The sequence below is a fragment of the Larus michahellis genome, chromosome 4 (genome assembly GCF_964199755.1).
Source record: "Larus michahellis chromosome 4, bLarMic1.1, whole genome shotgun sequence".
Taxonomy (NCBI): Eukaryota; Metazoa; Chordata; class Aves; order Charadriiformes; family Laridae; genus Larus; species Larus michahellis.
This window is the reverse complement of record NC_133899.1, coordinates 41,762,878-41,780,449: the sequence shown is the minus strand read 5'-3', so window position 1 is coordinate 41,780,449 and position 17,572 is coordinate 41,762,878. Positions and strand designations below refer to the sequence as shown.

Here is a 17,572-nt window from a genome sequence, read left to right as displayed (position 1 = left end):
CCATGACCCCCCAAGCAACTGACCTACAACACCCCCCCACCATGCTCTGGACCCCTCCGCGACTCAGAGTCGTCATTCCCCCCAGCTCCTCCCCCCGGCTCCGCCCCCTGCTCACCGCTCCCCCTCCCGCCGGAGCGCGGCCCCTTTAAGAGCGGCCCCGGCCCCTTTACTCTATGTTTACATAACACAGCGGGGCCGTACCACTTGCGGGCGGGGAGGGGGTGTGTGTGTGGTACCGCTCCGCCCCGCCCCTTTCCGCGGGCGGTGAATGGGAGCGGGAGGGGGCGTGGCCACGCGTGGCCTGGCCGGGGCGGGGGCGGGAAGGGGGCCGCTTCTCTCCTCCCGCCCCCCCGCCGAGGCGAGTTGGTACGGCCCCCTGGGTGCTCCGCCCCTCGCTCCCCCCACCCTCGGAGTGTAGTGGCCGTTGTCGGGCAGCCGGTGGCTCAGTGCGGGGCGCAGCGCGGAGCCCGGTCGGGACGCGGTGTCCCCGGTCCCCCGTCCTGTCTACTCTCCCCCCCCCCTCCCCCCCCCTCCAGCCGGCGGTGGATGGGACTGTAAGCGGCGGGGTGACTTTTGCGGCGGCGACCCCCATGTTTTCCCCCAGCCAGGAGGAGCACTGCGCGCCCAACAAGGAGCCCGTCAAGTACGGGGAGCTGGTGGTGCTGGGGTGAGCGCTGTGGAGCGGCGGCGGGGGGGGATCGCCACCGTCCTGAGGCGGGAGGGAGCGCTGGAGGGGACCCGTCTTGAGGCGGGGGGGCAACCAGTGTTGAGGCGCTGGGGGAACTCGTCCTGAGGGGGTGGTGGGGCCCGTCCTGAGGCGGTGGCGGCGGGGGGGACCCGTCCTGAGAGGGGGGGTGATGGGGGGGGAGGGGGCGCATCTTGAGGCGGCGCGGGGTCCGTCCTGAGACGGGGGAGCGGCAGGGGGGTGTCTCATTTTGAGGCCGGGGAAGTGACGCGGGGGGTCGGACCCCGTTCTGAGTCGGCGGCAGGGCCCGTTCTGAAGCGGTGGAGACCCGACCTGAGTTGGGGGGGGGCTCAGGGACTACCCCCGTTCTGAGGCGGCGGTGGGGCCCGTTGTGAAGTGGGGGGGACCGGCGGCGGGGTCCCCGTCCCCTCAGGGCCGTCTGAGGTAACGCTCGGAGGCGCGAGACCCCGGGGGTGTCGCGCGCCGCTTCCCGCCTTTCCGCCCCTGTCGCCCCGCTGCGTGGGGGGCGGCCCGGGGTGACCGCGACCGTGGGGGAAGAAACTTTGTGTGCGGAGCTGGGGGGCGCTGAGCTGGGGGGGGTGTGTGTGCGGAGTTCGGAGGGGAGAGGCCGGCCCCCCCTCCTTCCGCCGGTGCCGCCGGCAGGTGCGACCCAGGAGCGCTGCTGTCCCCGCCGCCGCCTGCCGAGCTCTCCCTGGCGGCTTCTCCCCTCGTCCTCCGCCGCGCAGATTGCAGGGGAGATGACTTCGGAATGAGGAGGAGAGCCGAGGTAGGGGGGGAAGGGGAGGGAAGGAGGAGGGTGAAGCACTTATATTCAGATTCGTGGTGGAAATGTTTATTTTCTCAGCTTGATACGGATCTTAAAGTAATCCGCTTGGTATTATGTTCTTGCCCTGCTGTTAAAGCTTGAAGCCTTTCTGCCGAACGCCGTAGAAGCAGATGAGGGAGAAGCGTCTAAGCCGTGCTTGCTGAGAGCCCTCGTGAACCTTATGAGAGATGCTTGATTTTGATAGTTTAATATTTAGAAACATATGGTTAATGGAATAATTTTTAGTAATAAATAAAATAGAAAGGTTTCAAGCCAGCCGTGAAGCAGAACAGTTACAGCCTTGCTGCGTAATTCAGCCTCCCCCAGAATCTGTTACATATTTGCTGCAAGGTCGTGGAAAACCTTATTCTGGTTTGTTAGGGAATTTTTTTGTTTTGTTTTGGTCAAGTTGTTTCATAAAGAACTGTGTTCACCTCTGCAGAATAACTGAATTTCTAGGAGCAAATAAAAAGAGCAATCAGGACTGGGTACTCGTGTGTCCCATGGTGTACCTTTTTTCCTTAAGGGATGCTAAATGTTTCTTATCATGAGACTGGGTCAAGATACAGTTACCATGGAATAAAATATGGCTATTACCACAGATGTGGCATAGCTGTCACTTGAAAGACTTGAATTGAAGTCGAGTAACTTGATTTGGGAGAAATATCCATATCAAATTAAATTTAATAAAGAAACGTTCTTACTGTTTCAATTGTGGAAACAGAGGGTAACCTCAGCTGTGCAACACTGTCTCTAACAATAAAGTCATAGTATAATGTTGAATCTTTAATTAAATTAGAGTGCATAAATTGATGTTGTGCTGCAGAGGCTTTTTGTGCACAGCTGGAAGCATTTTCCTTTCTGTTGCTTTACTATTTTTAGCAGCAGTTGAAAGTACAGAAGTATGAAATGTTTTGTCTCTGATCTTAACCTAGCAAAGTCTGGTGTGCTTTTCCTTTAATATGGAAATGCATTGATCTCAGCTTATCAGTTCTGCCAGAGGTCTTGATCTTCACTGCTGTGTGTTGAAGCATGCCAATAAAATTTAAATAAACTTTATATGACAGAGTTTAGGTTTTATTTGAGTATCAGCTGTTCTCTAAAGCTATTGAGGTTGTACCTTCTGGGTGTTACAAGTACTAAAAAAGCAAACAAATCCTCTTGTCCTTGTAGTAGAATCATGAACAAAAAGTCTGCAAATGGGCAGCTGAAGCTCCCTGGTCATTCTGTCTCTGTAAGCTACGCTGAAACAATAGGGCATTGGCTCCCACAGCTTACTGACACCATGTGCTTGGTGGATGTGATGTAGAAATAAGTAGATGTGATGGAAGCAGTCCAGGAAACGCCATGACTTCAACAACTACATTTTCCATTTTTTTTGACTGGAGATTGGGGTTTTAAGATCCATTTGACGCTTCATGAGTTGATTACTGTGTTTCCCGTCAGATGTCTTAAATGTTATATGTAGTGCCATAAATAATACAAACATATCTCTCTTTTTCTTCGGTGACTCAACATTTGTGACTAGGAACTCTTGGAACAGCTTAAGCATCTGTTCAGTATTCTAAAAAAAATAAATTCTTAATACCTGTTTTGTATTAAAATCTTGTAATCTGGAGTTCTGTTTAAATAAGACAATGTAAATCTGCTCTCCTCTCCATAGTGAAACAGACCTGTGAACCGCAGAAGCGTAGCATTGCAGCTCTTGTTACAACTGCTTGATTAAAATTGATAGAGTGACCTCACAGATAGGTTTTTTTTAAAAAAAGTTCTTTTGGGACACTGTGTGGTTTGTTGGTTTTTTTTACTTATTTTTTTTAAAAGCATTGATTGTGATGTTGATGAATAACTTCTGTCTTGAGCTGTGAGACTTTTAAATTAGGTGGTGAAAAGGATGATGAAAAAAGGAATTGGCATACCTGGCAAACTGCTGAGAGTCCTGTTTTTAAGATGACAAAACTTTATCTTTTGCTCTGACTCTCTTAGCAGTATTAAAGTAAGGTTGTTCTATACTTGACCTTTAAATCATGGGGAAGGCGTTCTTTTGGCAGTAGGTAGTTCTCCCACCAGAACATGTTCCTGTATTGTCTCGCAATAGTTGTGATTGCTTGTATGCACGTTAATGTGATCAGAGGGTAAGGCCTAAGGCATTTGAAGTCAGTCATTGCAGCAAATACATTTCTAATAACCTTCTTGCAGTAGTCCGTTACGTATTTTCTGTCAGTGATGTGGCAATGCATGTTTGGTCAAGATTTTGTCGAGGTTTACGTAATCAATGTTGTAGTGAATAAAACCAGTTTATGTAAAACAAGCCAGACAGGTCAAGATGGATGTTAAAGAAGAGATCATCTGCTGATTGTGAGTCTGCTTGTGGAATCTGATTGTGTACATCTGCTCATAGCATCATCTGTTCACAAAAGGCTATGGGTTTCTTGGTGAAGCAGAAACATTCATATTCTAATTTTTTTTTTTGGGGGGGAGGGGGGAGAAGAGAGGGAAAAAAAGCTGTATTTGAAGTCCTGTCAAAGTAATGGCCCATTATATATTCCTTGGAGCCTGGGGCTGGAGGGAATTTTGAAGGAGATATTGAATACAGTAAGGAGTACCTGAACAGAGCATCATGGTATTCGTATGTTTCTTGTCAGTAGCCTTCATTTGATTTGTCTGGTTAGTGTCTTGAGGTGTATGTCCTGTCTCTTTCCTCCTGCTAACCCTTTTCTCTCCAGTTTTGAATTGCACCGTGAAGAATTTATTCTGGTGTAATGGCATTCAGGCCAGTGTGGCTTTGTCTTGTGGTGCTAGTCCCTGACTGCGTGGGGTAGCTTTTACTGAAGGCGGGTGTAAGTGGCCTGCTGCTGTTAAATCTCCCTGTCTTGGGGACTGTGTGAATGTATCTTTGTAGACTTTTTCAATAATAAATGTTGGTGTGCAGTTTTAACTTCTCAGAAGAGTCACTTGATTAAAATGATATAAGTTGAAGGAGGAATACCAAAGAAGCTTATGTTTCAGTCAGTGGTTGAGTTCTTTAGTGATGAAAGAATTCTGTTATTGACATTAGATACTTTCAATGTAGTGTATTGCAACCAGTTCTAAGGAGTTTTGGATGGGGTTTCTAATAGATGCATGCATGTAAGTGTAATATTTCTTACTAACCAAAGGCTTCTATTAGCTAGGAGATGCATCGTGGTGCATCCTCAGCTGAGGAAGACTTTGTCTTATAGACTTAATGGGTTTTGCAAACCTAATCCGTATTTTTATCTAACTAGGCAAAACTAAGGGCTGTTGCTCGTTGTTGTTACAGTGGTTGCTTTGAAATCACTGTCAACATTTGATGTATAAATTTTCCAGAGTCAACCATTAAAATAAATGAATATTAACTTATAGGCTGCAGTGCCCAAAGGAGGCACTATGAATTGGTATGTGAGCTTTGCTTAATGTGGACTGTTGGATATCCTCAGATAAATAGGATGTAGTTCTACTTAAATTTAACCTTTTGAAAAAATATAATAAAAGTCTCATCTGTGTTTACAGTGATAAATTCTACAGTAACTTTTGGAAAGTTTTTCTGATTGGTGGACCGCTTTATATGTGGAGCAAATCTAGATTTGAAACATGTCTTTTTGTGTTAGTCTGAAGGGACCTTCATTTTTAAACTCTTGTTTCTCCTACAGGCTTTCTCTGATGGATCAAAGCTCCTCCGTAACCGCTACCTCCTTGATGAGCTAAATAAAGTTACTGAAGCGTTTCCTCCTTTTAAGCACACTTCCAGTTTTTAACTCTTCTGTTTGGCTTTTCGTGGAACTGTTTAGTTAATCTCTTGCTGTGCAGTTCAGAAGGAAGCTGATGCAGTTTTCCAGTAGTGTTGACAAATACAGATGCAATATAGTATCTCTGCTTGTCCTTGATAGCTGTTTATGTCTCTTTATGGACCAAAGACAGAGGAAGGGTCATCCTGGCTATGGCATTAAACTGGGGACAAATGTTGCATTTATATGGATTTGCTGTGTGATATCAAGCTGAAGCTTTGTTTAATGATTTTGTAATTTTTTGCGCTATATGGTGTAGATATATGGGTGAAACTGCTCAGATGACTTGGGTTCTGCTTTCAAGACTTATCTAAAAATATATTTTAGGCTTCATTTAAAGGAACATCTATAGCAAATAATGGTAGCCACCCGTTAAATACGTTCAAGGTCATGATTCTCTCCGAGAATCACTTGCTTCAACAGTCATAGCTGGAAGGCTGCTGTTCTGGAGAAACTAATTTATTTTTTTATTTGATATTGACAGTGGCTTCTTGGAGACCTTTGTCTTGTGCTTAGTTTATGGTGGATCTTATATGCCGCATATTGAGAATATGTGATCAGTGCCAGTTCAGAGCTTGCAAGTAGATTAATCAAACACCAGAAGTATTGTGTCTGAATAGAACACTAACTGCAATGTAGAAAAAAAAAAATAGTAGAAAGAGTTATATTTGAGGGAAACATTTGTGGATTGTTTCAGTGAAAGCTTGTGTATGGCTGGATAGAGCAAAGCTTTTGTTTCAGTTCAGCTAAGAAACAAAACATACCCAAGTTGGTTCTCTTGCAACTATCCTGTTCCTTGGAGTACTTCTGACTTTCTCAGAGTGCAGATTTGTATCCAGCTATAGGCGTTATTCACAGCATCTTGTAACTGATGTAAAATCAGAGAACAGAAACTTCAAACTCTAAAAGCTAAAATCTATATTTGTTGAAGCAAATCAGAGTATCAAACATCTGCATGTTTAATGCTCCTTATAAAAAGGAAACTGAGTGCACTGTGGAAGTTAAACTGTAATCCCTTTGGCATGTAGAGCCAGTAGGTCACACATGCAGAAGTGGAAGACTTAGTTGGTTTTTTTTTCTTAAAATATGGGAAACAGACTATTTACTCTGAGTAAACAAGTCTGAGAAACGTAAGACATTGTTGCCTTTGACTGGTGCACTTCCCATATAGAACCAAATAGCTGCTCCTTTCCTATCTTGGCAAAATCAGGGATGCATAGTTTTCTGTTTTCAGCTGAAATTTATAAAACAGTAGATACCGTGAAAGTCCACTTGGTTCTACTTTAAAATACGCATATAAACCTAGAAATTACTTTCTAGGCTATTAAGACTTTTTTTTTGTTGTTGTTGCTGAAAGCAGCATCTTGCTTAAGCTATTTCATGCTCTATCTTAATAGCAGGCTGTTTTTCAACTGTGATTACAAGGTTGCTTGAGAACAGATTTTTCCGAAGAAGTCAGGAACTTTTTATTATCCAGTTCAAATTATGGCTGGTTTATACTCATTTATTATGGAGCTAATGCTGCTCTCTAACTTGCTTAGTCCTTTTATTTGTTAGTAGTGATAGCACGTATCAGCTTGATACTTTGAGAAGATGCAACCTTCTTTTCCTGTGCTCTAAGCTAATGAGCTGCTGTGTGAGCATAGTATGGCACTGAGCCTGAGCCAACATGCCTTGCTGAAGGTAGGGTTTATTAGTTCAGAGTGCCAGCAGAGAAGTTTTACAACTGTTTGCAAAATACTATATACATGCCTGTAGGCAGCAGGTGTTTAGGTAGGTTGAACCAGTCGTAATGTGCCATTTTTCTTGTTGGTATTGTCTGCACATGCTTTTGTTCTGAATCTGTCTTGATTATCTGTGACTAGTATGGGTATGAAACTTTCCAAAGACAACTCCTCTAGCATGTTGTACAGTTGCAGTCTGTCTTCACGTTTAGTAGAAGTGCTTCTCATGATGTCACCTAGAGTTGTGTTTGGTTATTCTGTGCTGTCATACTCATGGCATATTTGTCCTGTGGGCAGCAAGGCAAGTGAAGTAGAGGAGGATTCAGTCTGAGCTCCCAGCTTCAAGCAGAAGCTCTCATTGGTTTCCAGGTGTACTTTCTGCTGTCAAATCCGGTTCTGCTTGTACAGTTTGATAGCCTAAATCTCATTTGTGTTGAGGATGCTTTTCTTTTTATCAACAAATATCCTTATGTTTATTCTCACTCTGGCCCAAGGTGACCAGTGAAAAGCTCACATGTGACTTGTCACAAGCTTAAACCTTGTGGGACAGGAACAGGAATGCTGGCATAGAGAGCATGCCTGCTTCCAGAAAGACTTGTAAGGCAAAGCTTATTTTGTTTTATAAATACATCACTAAATGGTATCCTCACATTTTTTCGCTTTTATCACCTGCCTATGCTATTACTGTGTTGAAGGGGTCCCACTCTTCTTTTAGATGACTTGCTTCCTTCTTGACAAGGTGCAGTTCAGCATTTTATGTCTCCCTTACCTTTGCCATGTATTTTTTAGACACCTACTAGTGCAGCTTTCTGCAGATTAGTGCTGGGTCTTGAGATCATGGTGTTGTTCATATACTTTGGGGGACCAATTGGTAATTTCTCTGGGAAACTGTAAGTAACATCTGGGATTACGCTGTTTTAATCCTATTACTTGGTGGTTTAGAATAGGTCTTGGTCCTCATATTAAGCAAATAATACACTTAAGAATGGTAGAGGCTTCCAAAACAGCAGATTAGTGTGCTGTAGGGGTGTGTGTGGGAATAGCTGGAGTAGTGCTGTCCCAGCTCTTCAGCTGTGGGACACCATCATGCATCCTCCCTGGATGACCAGATGTGCCCCTTCTATGAGATGAGTCGTACATTTAACTTTGTAATGTGAGCTCCTGTGCATGTACTCTCTTGCTGGGTCTCTGCGTACTGTTGATGACTATATAATGGCTGCACTTCTGGCTATGCAATTTAAAACCAAATAAAAGTTGAGGGAGGGGAAGTGCAGCAGGCAGTAAGCTGTTTGTAGGGTTTTCTTAGTGTCCGAGTTGGCATCATGGTGCTGGTAGGTCAGCAGTAAGAGTAACTTGTATTTTGGTTTGACTAACTATTCAAAATAAATGCCTTTCTACTGCCCTTCCCACAAACAGCAGTTGTCAGCTAGAGTTAGTATCGTTTGAGATACAAGCAGACGGTCCTTATAGGAAATCTTTGCACAGCGAAGCTTTAACAGTTGCAATATAAATATTCAGTCTTTGAAAATTTGTTACTGAGGGGCTGTGTGGCAGGAGGACACGGCTTTTTAATACGATTTGGTTATGAATGATACGTGAACAAGGTATCACTGGACTTGTATTGTCTATCTTTAGCTTTTACTTGTTCTGATTAGTAAAACTTCTGTTCCTAAATATAGAGGGTTTCTGAACAGTATACGCAAATATCAGCTGTTTTGCACTGGAGTTTTGTTCAGCTCTTCCAAGGCTAGAATATGAAGTGTGGTGAGGTCAGTCAAAAACATGCACGCAGCTTCCTAGTAGCTGCAGTTATTAGCTTATGGTGAAGAAAGAATAATTCAGCTAAAAGCTTCCCTCTGTTTCACAACAGAAATGTCATGTAGACAAAAGATATTATAAGCAGCGGTTCTGAAAATGGATACAGACAACATCTACGCTGCTGAAGAGTTTGTTTTATTAAAAGCAAAGTGGTTCTGAGATGAGCTGAATTTGATTAGGCACGATATGAGGGTGCCGATTGCTGAAGGACCTATTAGGCATGCTTCTGTCAATAGGAATTTGTTTCTTCTGTAGGGAGGGGAAAGTAAGCAAGCCCTGTTCTGTGCTTCTGGAAGTGATTTACTTTAGGTGGTGGGGTTTTTTCCCCATTTAACAGTACAGTCTTCAACATTAGACTTGGGCACACTGCGTATCCTGACCTCACTGGAGATAAAACTAGCATGCTTCAAGGAGGATGAACTAGATGTGGGACTGTTCCTAGTCTAATGTAGCTGAAGGCTTCCTATGCTAGGGAATGGTATGAAGGCCACATGTGCCCTTATGAATTGTTTGGCAATAAAGACCTAATGTTCATCTGCCATATTTATTGCTTTTATTAACTATGATATAGCTACATCTATTGTGTAGCAAGTGATTGTATTAAGCAGAGACGAAAGCAGCCAGTTCCACAGTGAGACAAATGCTAACTTAACATGTCAGTTTACTGTGCTGCCTCCCCAAAGGGATGGGGACAGCAAAGAAAAGCTAGAGATAGCTGGCACACAGTATGTTAAAAAGGAGGAGGCCAAGAAGCATTATTTTCTTCTCCTTGAGTATTGTAATGTTAACTGATCCCAGTTGTTGCAAAATTCTCCTTTTTCCTTTTTACATTCAAGGAATTGCGGACAAAGGAGAAGTGTTGGCATAGTCTTTCTCTCTGACTGATTAAAAACTTTTGGAAGGCAGTCTTCATATTCAACTGTAGTGATGTGTCTAGTAGGCTTTCAAATTACTCTTCTGTGTCAAATATGTATGCTATCTTTATTTTAGAATCCAGTAAGTTCATAAACTGTCATGAAACAGTCATGAACTTCAAACTGGATGGCATTAGTAATGCCTAAACAAATAGGTAGGCATCAGACTTATGAGGTGTATCCTCTTAAAGCATGAGTGTCATGGATGAAGACAAAGTGGTACTGATTGTGAAGACAATTAGTCACTGTATGAAAGTAAACTAAACAAATTGAAGCATATAAAAGCTTAGATCTCCTCTTGCGTATTACAAATAAACTGGTGACCAAATGTGCAAACTCTCTAGCACGTGCCTGTAGGAAGAGTGGAAGAACTGTTTAGTCTAGACACAGAAGTTAATGGGCTGAAACTTTGATATAAGCACAGCTGTATTTCTTCATGTGCGACAGCATGACTTTATTTTGGTTGTTGATGTCTGATTTAGTAATGGTGGGGTTGTAGCCTTTGAAACAGGAGCAGTGTGCATATGTCCTTCTTTGATAGGAAAGACCGAGCTGTTGAAAGATACCGAGAGCTGTACGGTTCCGGCTTCCCTGCATATCTTGTGACAGGGTTCTGTATCTCACAAATGACTGTTTTTTATGCAACATTGACTAATGAACCCAAATGTTGCTCTAGTTCCAACTGCCTTCCTCCTAGTCCATGCTTGACCTCTGAGAGCAGACAGCTGTGAAACTCAAAAAACATTTTGGCATTGGAGAGGAGTCTTTCAGACTAGGTAGGACAACTACAAGGTAATGAATCCTAACTTTTCCGCTAACAGATGTGTAAGACCTACTTTGAATTGCTTTCTGAATTTTAAAATTTACTGTAATAGTTTCCCAGTGCATCAGTGAGAGAGTTTTGAATTCATGAGTTTAGTGTGTGGCCTTTTGTCATAGGCTGTGGGCAGAAGTCCTTTTCCAGAACCATGTGTGTGATGTGAGGGGTAACAGTGCCTTACTGTAGGTCTGTACCCCCTCTGGCAGAATAGCGGTGGAGATAGAGGATTTCTTTGTAAGTGTGTTCCCTAATCTGATGCTGCCAGAAGATTTAATTAAATGGGCTGCCAGTACTTTGGTGTGTTTTGCCAAAAAAATACCAGCAAATTGAACAAATTGGTCTTAGGGCAGATCTACGAGGAGGCAAGCTTTGGTTGACATGAGCAGCTGAGTAACTTCTTCCATCAGAGCTGAATCTGGAGAAGGCAGTTTGGCAATAGCAAACAAATCAGTCTTGTGTGGTTTTTTTTGTTTTGTTTTGGGTTTTTTGGTTGGTTTGTTTGTTTTTGTTTGTGTGTTTTGTTTTGTTTTTTTTTTTTTACTCCTCTTCTGTCTTTTGCTGGTCTTCACTGGATTAATGAAAAGTTTGAAACACAAGAGACACCTTTAAACACCACTGGCAAGGCAGCTGCTCTTGGGACCGTATGGGCATTCCTAGAGGTTACAGGAATGTGCCTCCATGGGCAGTGTCTGGAAGCTGCAGTGCTTTAGTCTTACTGGCTGTGGTGAGACTTTTTTCCTGAGGCAAGATGTCTTGCTGAAGGTGCCAGGGTCGAGACTGCAAGCTACTTACTTGTTTTTAGGGATGTGCGCTACAATTTTTTTCCACAATTCCAAAAGCATTTCTTAAATAACCCTTTTTGTTAGTGAGCCCCTGCACCTATTTAAAGACTTTGACAGAGTTTTCCCAAAAGCTGTAAATATGTTCTTCCTTTTGCCCTTAAGAGATAAATAAGCCATTGTTTACAGTATTTTCACAGTCTGCTTGCTGTCAGAGCAAAAAAATCCTTAACTTTGACTTTTGTTTTGTGCCTTACTTTCAGCATTTGAGCACAAAATACTGCTGTTACATTGCTGGCTCAGCCCTACCTTATCTCTTTGGTTGCACAATCACACTTCCAGCTGCAGTATTTGAGTGCTATATATCTAGTTTTATTGCAAGTTTTGAGTTTCCAGCATGCAGAGGCTGGTGTAATATAGCAAATACCTTTCCATGTAAGGAGGCAGGAAGACTACAAAACATAAAGCACAGTTCCCTCTGTAAGCAAAGCTAGGGTTTAAGTGATTAGCAGCGTCTAAGTCAAGCTTAGTGTACCTTCATAGTTTGTTATGTGCAATGTGACTTTAAATTCAATTCAGGAATTGGCCTCTGATCATATAATGCTAGTTTGCAGCTTAAACTCTTTGGATGAGAATGGTTTATATTAAGGCTTTACCTACTGGAAATCTCTCAGCATAGGGAGAACAACTGTAAAATAGTACTTTGTTAACGGGTAAGGAGATCTTTTTGTGGCAAAAGTGATTTGCTCTTTTTCCTCTGGGCATTTCGTAGTCAGTACAGGCAGGAAGGAAGGAACTGGATTTGGGGTTGGCTAGATTCCAGCTGCAGATTCTATTCAGACCCAAGACAGAAAGAGTATGGGCTGATTTGTGAGTCTTGGGCAGAGGTGGCAGTTGAGAAAAAACAGCTGTCTCAGTTTTGTGAACTGATGAAATTTTTTATGAATATGTCAGATGGTAAATGTGTGATGCTTTGTGCTATGTAGAGCTAGCGAAATGTGTTAAAAACCAGTTGGACATGTATAGGTCAAAGGAACAAAACACTTAGTTGAGTTAAACTAAAACCAGTATTGGTAGGTAAGCATGTATGATGCTCTTTAATATCCAGAAAATACGTGTGTTCATTTGTAAAAGCAACAACTCATTTGTTAAAACCAGATGTGCTATGTGACCTTCCCATCTCTGAACCCCTCCACCCCTTCTCATTTGTGCATGAACTAGTTGAAGCTTATGTAAGTGATTTGTAAGCAGTCTTTTGTTTACTTAAATGAAGGTAACTTCACACCTACATTCATGACTGAGTCTAAAGAGTAGCCTGGTTAGGGGTAATCTAAACTTTTCATTTTCTTCCTTCTTCCACTCCAAGGTTTTACATGTGCTGTTGCCCATTTATGGAGAAAGAGGAATTTTATTTGATGTACAGGCCTATGCAGAGTGTGAAAGCTCTTGTCAAAACTAAAAAAAAGAGTGGTATAGCATGCAGTATTTGACAGGATCTTTTAGCTTCCTATTATCTGTTGTTTGTTTTATCTATCTTTGCTTTGGAAGAAAAAAGGTCCAAATAATGACTCTTCAGGTGTGGAGTTTGTCTTGGCATAAATTAAGCCCAGTTAAAATCTAGAGAAGTTCTGAACAAGTGCCTGCTTCAAACTGATTGTCGTGGTTTGAGAACTGCTTGGAAGTATTGAAGTGGTGTGGGCTGAACTGTTTAAGGATCTGATGCCTCTTTGAGACTTTAAAGGGCAGACATTGTATAGGGGCAGAACAAGGTAGTCAGTTTTTGGGGTGATGACCCAAACAGATGGAATGAAGTCAGATGTCTAAGGTAGTTATTGCTCCTGGCTGTCCAGGCAGTTGTCTTGCTGGAGGACACTGCATCCCCAATCCTGCTGGTACTATTAGCTCCCTATTCCAGTCATTTTCCATCTGCCTCTGATGAATACTCAGTGATTTACTGAAAGATGTAGTGACAGGTGAGGCTGTAGTCTGTAACTGGAAATGAAGTATGTCATTGAACTGATTTTATTCCGAAGCCTCCCAGTGCTGTTTGAGCTCTATTAAGGAGAGTCTGCAAGATGAATGAGCCCCCACACTCCCCTGCCTCATTAGACATCAGGGAATCCACATGACTATGATTCTCACCTCTAAGGAAAAGCTTCAATTGGAGCTGTCACCTTAGTAGACAAAGAAGGAATCCCACTGCAAGACGTGTACCCAGAGGAAATCATGCTTTGCTGGTTCTCTGGCTTATGAAACTCCTTGGTTTTTGATTATTGTCTTTGTCACTATGATGGCTTCACCTCTACTGCATGCAGTAATGGTGGGATGTCAACTTTGAGTGAATGGGAATGGGCACAAACATTTGGGCATTTCAGCTACCTATGGTGAAGAGGTTTGGATGTAGAAGAGTGGTGTAATCTCTAGTGGCAGCCTGGGCTACAAGTAAGGTCTGTTACAGGTGTTTGTGAAGAAAACTTCGGTATAGTAAATGTTCGTTGTGTTGTATGTGCCAGCCAGCACAGTGCCTTGGGGTGAGAAACTTTCTGGTTGTTATTGGGATACCTTAAGTAAGTGCTGCTTCATGAAGTGCTCAGTATAGAATATAGGTTTTGTGGTGATACGTACTTTTGCTTTGCATCAGTTAATCTCTGCTTTTTCAGTGGAAGAAGAGGTCCCAGAAGAGTAACTCCAAGTGTCTGGATCTTTTTTGGAAAATAGCTTTTTGGAGGCATTTTGAACAAAACCTGAAACTGTTTTGGGAATTGCAAATAACGTCCCATGTAGTTCAGCAGCCTCATACTTTTGCCTCATGTATGAGCTCAGTTCAGAACTAAGATTAGTAATCTGTGTTACTCAACATAAACATTGTGTTTCTGGATGTAAGAAGTCTCCCTTTCCAAGTCGTTGTAAAATAGCTTAGTTGAGGATTTTTGTCCTTGGCCAAAACTCTGAAAGAAGTTTGTTTGGGATTTGTCCAGATGTGAATGCCTCTCTAGAGGAGTTCAGGCGTGTCCCATTATGATGGGCAGCTCCAGAATATTTACTTCTGAGTTTTACAGACAAAGGTACTGAAACAAACTGGTGGGGTGTGAGTGTTTCTATATGTCATTCTTATCTTATATTCCCCCTCAAGGTGGTAGAGCGATGGCATCTCTTGCCTGAGAGATTTCTACATAATAGAAGCAAAGGCTATAGCTCTTCTGCTTTTGATAGGGCCGTAGGAGGAAAGTAAAACAGTTGTGGGAGACCCTTACAGATATTCTTATGCCAAAGTATTGACAGATTAGCAAGGGAATGTGCTCTTTATTTTCTAAAATGCATACGCAGTATCTTTAGCTGAGTAAGGGGAAAAAAAGGTAAGAATTTGGGTACTGCAAAACCCGCATAAAAAGGATATAGGCTCAGATGCTGTCTGTACTTGTGTATCCTCATGCACTGCCAGGGGAGTGGGATGCAAAATTCCCTAGCATCCTACCACTCCCCTATTCAGTTGGAAACAGTGTATCATGGTCAAGGTGCCCTTATTGGAGAGTGATGTCAGGTATAAAAACTTGAGGGCAAAAGGGAAATCTCTTGAGCCAGCCAGCTGTAATCGATTACTTGATGTCTGTGTCTCTGAACTAGCTCTTTAGTCATGCTTTGCTGGGTAACCTACTTCCAATTTCAGTCTTGGGCTCATGAGCTTTATTTCTACAGATGAATTTCCATTTGGCTTGCAAATGCTACTTCTAAGTCCTGTAAATACTGTTTGGAATTATAGCCTATACTTTAGGAAACATTGCTTTAAACAGATCCTCTATTTTCTTGGTCTGGCTTGCCCCATAGGGCATCCTTGCCTTTAAAATCAAAGAAATCCAAATAGAGAAAAACATATGGGGTGGCTTGTTTTTTGAAAGCTGGTGAACAAAAATAGTAATAGTGTGCTGACTGTCTTTGTGGGTTTTGGCTAAGAAAAAGAGCTGGATTTCCAAAGGAAAAAAATTTGAGGGAGAGCTATATGTGGCTTTAAACTTGTTTTCTGTTCTACAAACCATTGTGCCACTTGTGTGCATTACTTAATATCTGTTGGAATGTATAAATGCAAATTTTATGAAACTTCTGTTTGTAGAGTAAGTAACCAGAAGTAGGCAGGCTAGATTAGTGCTGCAAATAAGCCAAATGAAAATTTTGGTCCTCTAAGAACCTTGACCTCTATAGATCCTTCAGTGTGTCTTAGGGTTTCAATGGTTGCATCTGTATATAAACATAATCTTGCATAGTTAACTTGCATAAAACATGTGTGCTGCTGAAATGACGTGCCTTCCCATCTGGAGACAGCAGTAGTGCAAAATCTCTTGTTCAAGCCGTTGCTGCAAGAAGCTGTATAGTGAGATACTTCTAGAGACCAGAATTTCTGAGCATCTTGAAATTAAACTTCAGGAATATATCCCTTCTGTGACTTAGTAAGTGCATGCAGATACCTCATAATTCTTGATATTTGTGATGGTTTTCTGAGACATGTAAAGGGTCAGTTCTTATTTGATATAACTTTTTGGAAGCCCTCTTAAGTGAAAAAAAAATCTCAACATTTTGTGGGTAGAAGAGTGAAACTGAAACACTTTGCTATCATAAAGCTAAATAGATCAGAACTAGTTTTGCTGATCAGCAATAAACATTTAACAGCCTTGCAAAATCTTCTCCTGTCTGGAGGTGACTGATTAACTTTGTTATAAATTATGATAAAAGCAAACACCCAAGGTCTCTGTGAGTTAGTAAGTTGTCAGGATGTTTTAAGTCTGAAGAAGATATATCAAAGTCTAGTTCACTGCATTGCTGCACTGTTAATTTCTGGTTCATTAAGACTTTTTAAAAAAACCCCACAGATTCAGCTGTGCTGTGATGCTTGTGTACTTATGGTACACACACTGATCTGGTAGATTTCAGGTAGTTCTTTAAAACTGGTATGAAGAATAATTTGTCCTATATGTTTTTTAGGGTGCATAACAAACTGCAAACAAAAATGCTGCTTTGCTTCATGGTGCTCTCCAGACTATTAGTGCTGCGTGGTTCTTCCAGCCTTCTGTGTGTTCTTTATGTCTCACTAGTTTTATTTCTACATCTATCTCACAAAATGCCCATTCTTTTATATTGTTTGGAGAATACAAATTAAAAGCAGGAACCTCTGACAGTAACTCACACTGAATACTACATGCTAAATGTAACCACAGAATGATTCTCAGCTAGGCTGGTACATCTGGTCCAGTGATATTAAGGAAACTGTTGTGTTGAGAGGCAGTAATGGTTGCAAGTGCTACAAAGAAGGAAAGCCATTTTTTTTTATTTTCTGTTTCCAAGACAAATGTTTGGGATTCTTTTAAGCAGTTGGGATTGAACAGGGAGCTGCGCATTTGTAAGGCTTTTTCCCTGGGAAACTAAAAGGGATGTTAAACTTGATAGGATCTGACACAGATGTTGCAGGTCAAGATACGGTAGTTGAGTGCTTCACTTTCTATTCAGTACACTGCCTGCGTGATCACCTATATTCACAAAATGGATGCAAATTTTATCTCTCCCTCTGTGCTCAAGGATATTGGAATGAACCTAAGAAGATTCTTGTCATGCTTGAGTGTTCAAAAAAGCTCTAAGTAATAGACATCCTGGAACTTCTTGTCTGTGGAATCACAAAAATGACATTTCAACTGCTTGTATTTGGAGGATAACTGAAGTTATAAGGAAGTTATCACTTTTTCTTATGAAAATGTGAGCTGTCAAATAGTCCTTGATAGTGTTTTAGGGAAAGCATTTGATTGCTTAGGAAATGAATTGTCTGAATTGTGCATATTTTTTTTTAATGGCCCAAATGGTCCTTTGAATCAAATGTGGTTTCTCCATAAAGTTTAATGTAGTGAAGTTTCAGATATAACATTGTGTTATTACTATTCATTCCTCAGACTAAAATTTGAACAGCTTGCTTTTGCATCTTCAGGCATGCATGAAGCACAAATAGATAAGATAGGTTGGGAGCTTGTTTAGTATGTCAGGGCAGGTGTGTTTTGACGTCTCTTGTCCCCTTGTGTTAGATGAAGTCTAATTTGTCTTAATTTTGAAACTCTCAGCTTTTTTTGATCTGGTATTTAAGAGAAGATTGTAAATTGTTTCAATACAAAAGTGTGTGGATCCTAAGCCACTGGTGTTTTGGATAAACAGTATTCCTCCTTCAC

General features: G+C 41.9%; 1 protein-coding gene across 2 annotated transcripts in view; it reads left to right on the top strand.

Moving 5' to 3' along the window:
* The first annotated feature begins 415 nt into the window (after positions 1-415).
* The window catches only part of PELI2 (pellino E3 ubiquitin protein ligase family member 2), a 77,256-nt gene continuing 60,099 nt past the window's right edge, over positions 416-17,572 (top strand). The window contains exon 1 of one of the 2 annotated variants that reach the window (XM_074584227.1): positions 416-667. In XM_074584227.1, coding sequence (XP_074440328.1) covers positions 591-667 — 77 coding nt within the window. In that variant the 5' untranslated portion in view covers positions 416-590. The remainder of the gene's footprint in view (positions 668-17,572) is intronic. The other variant, XM_074584228.1, reaches the window with a different exon arrangement.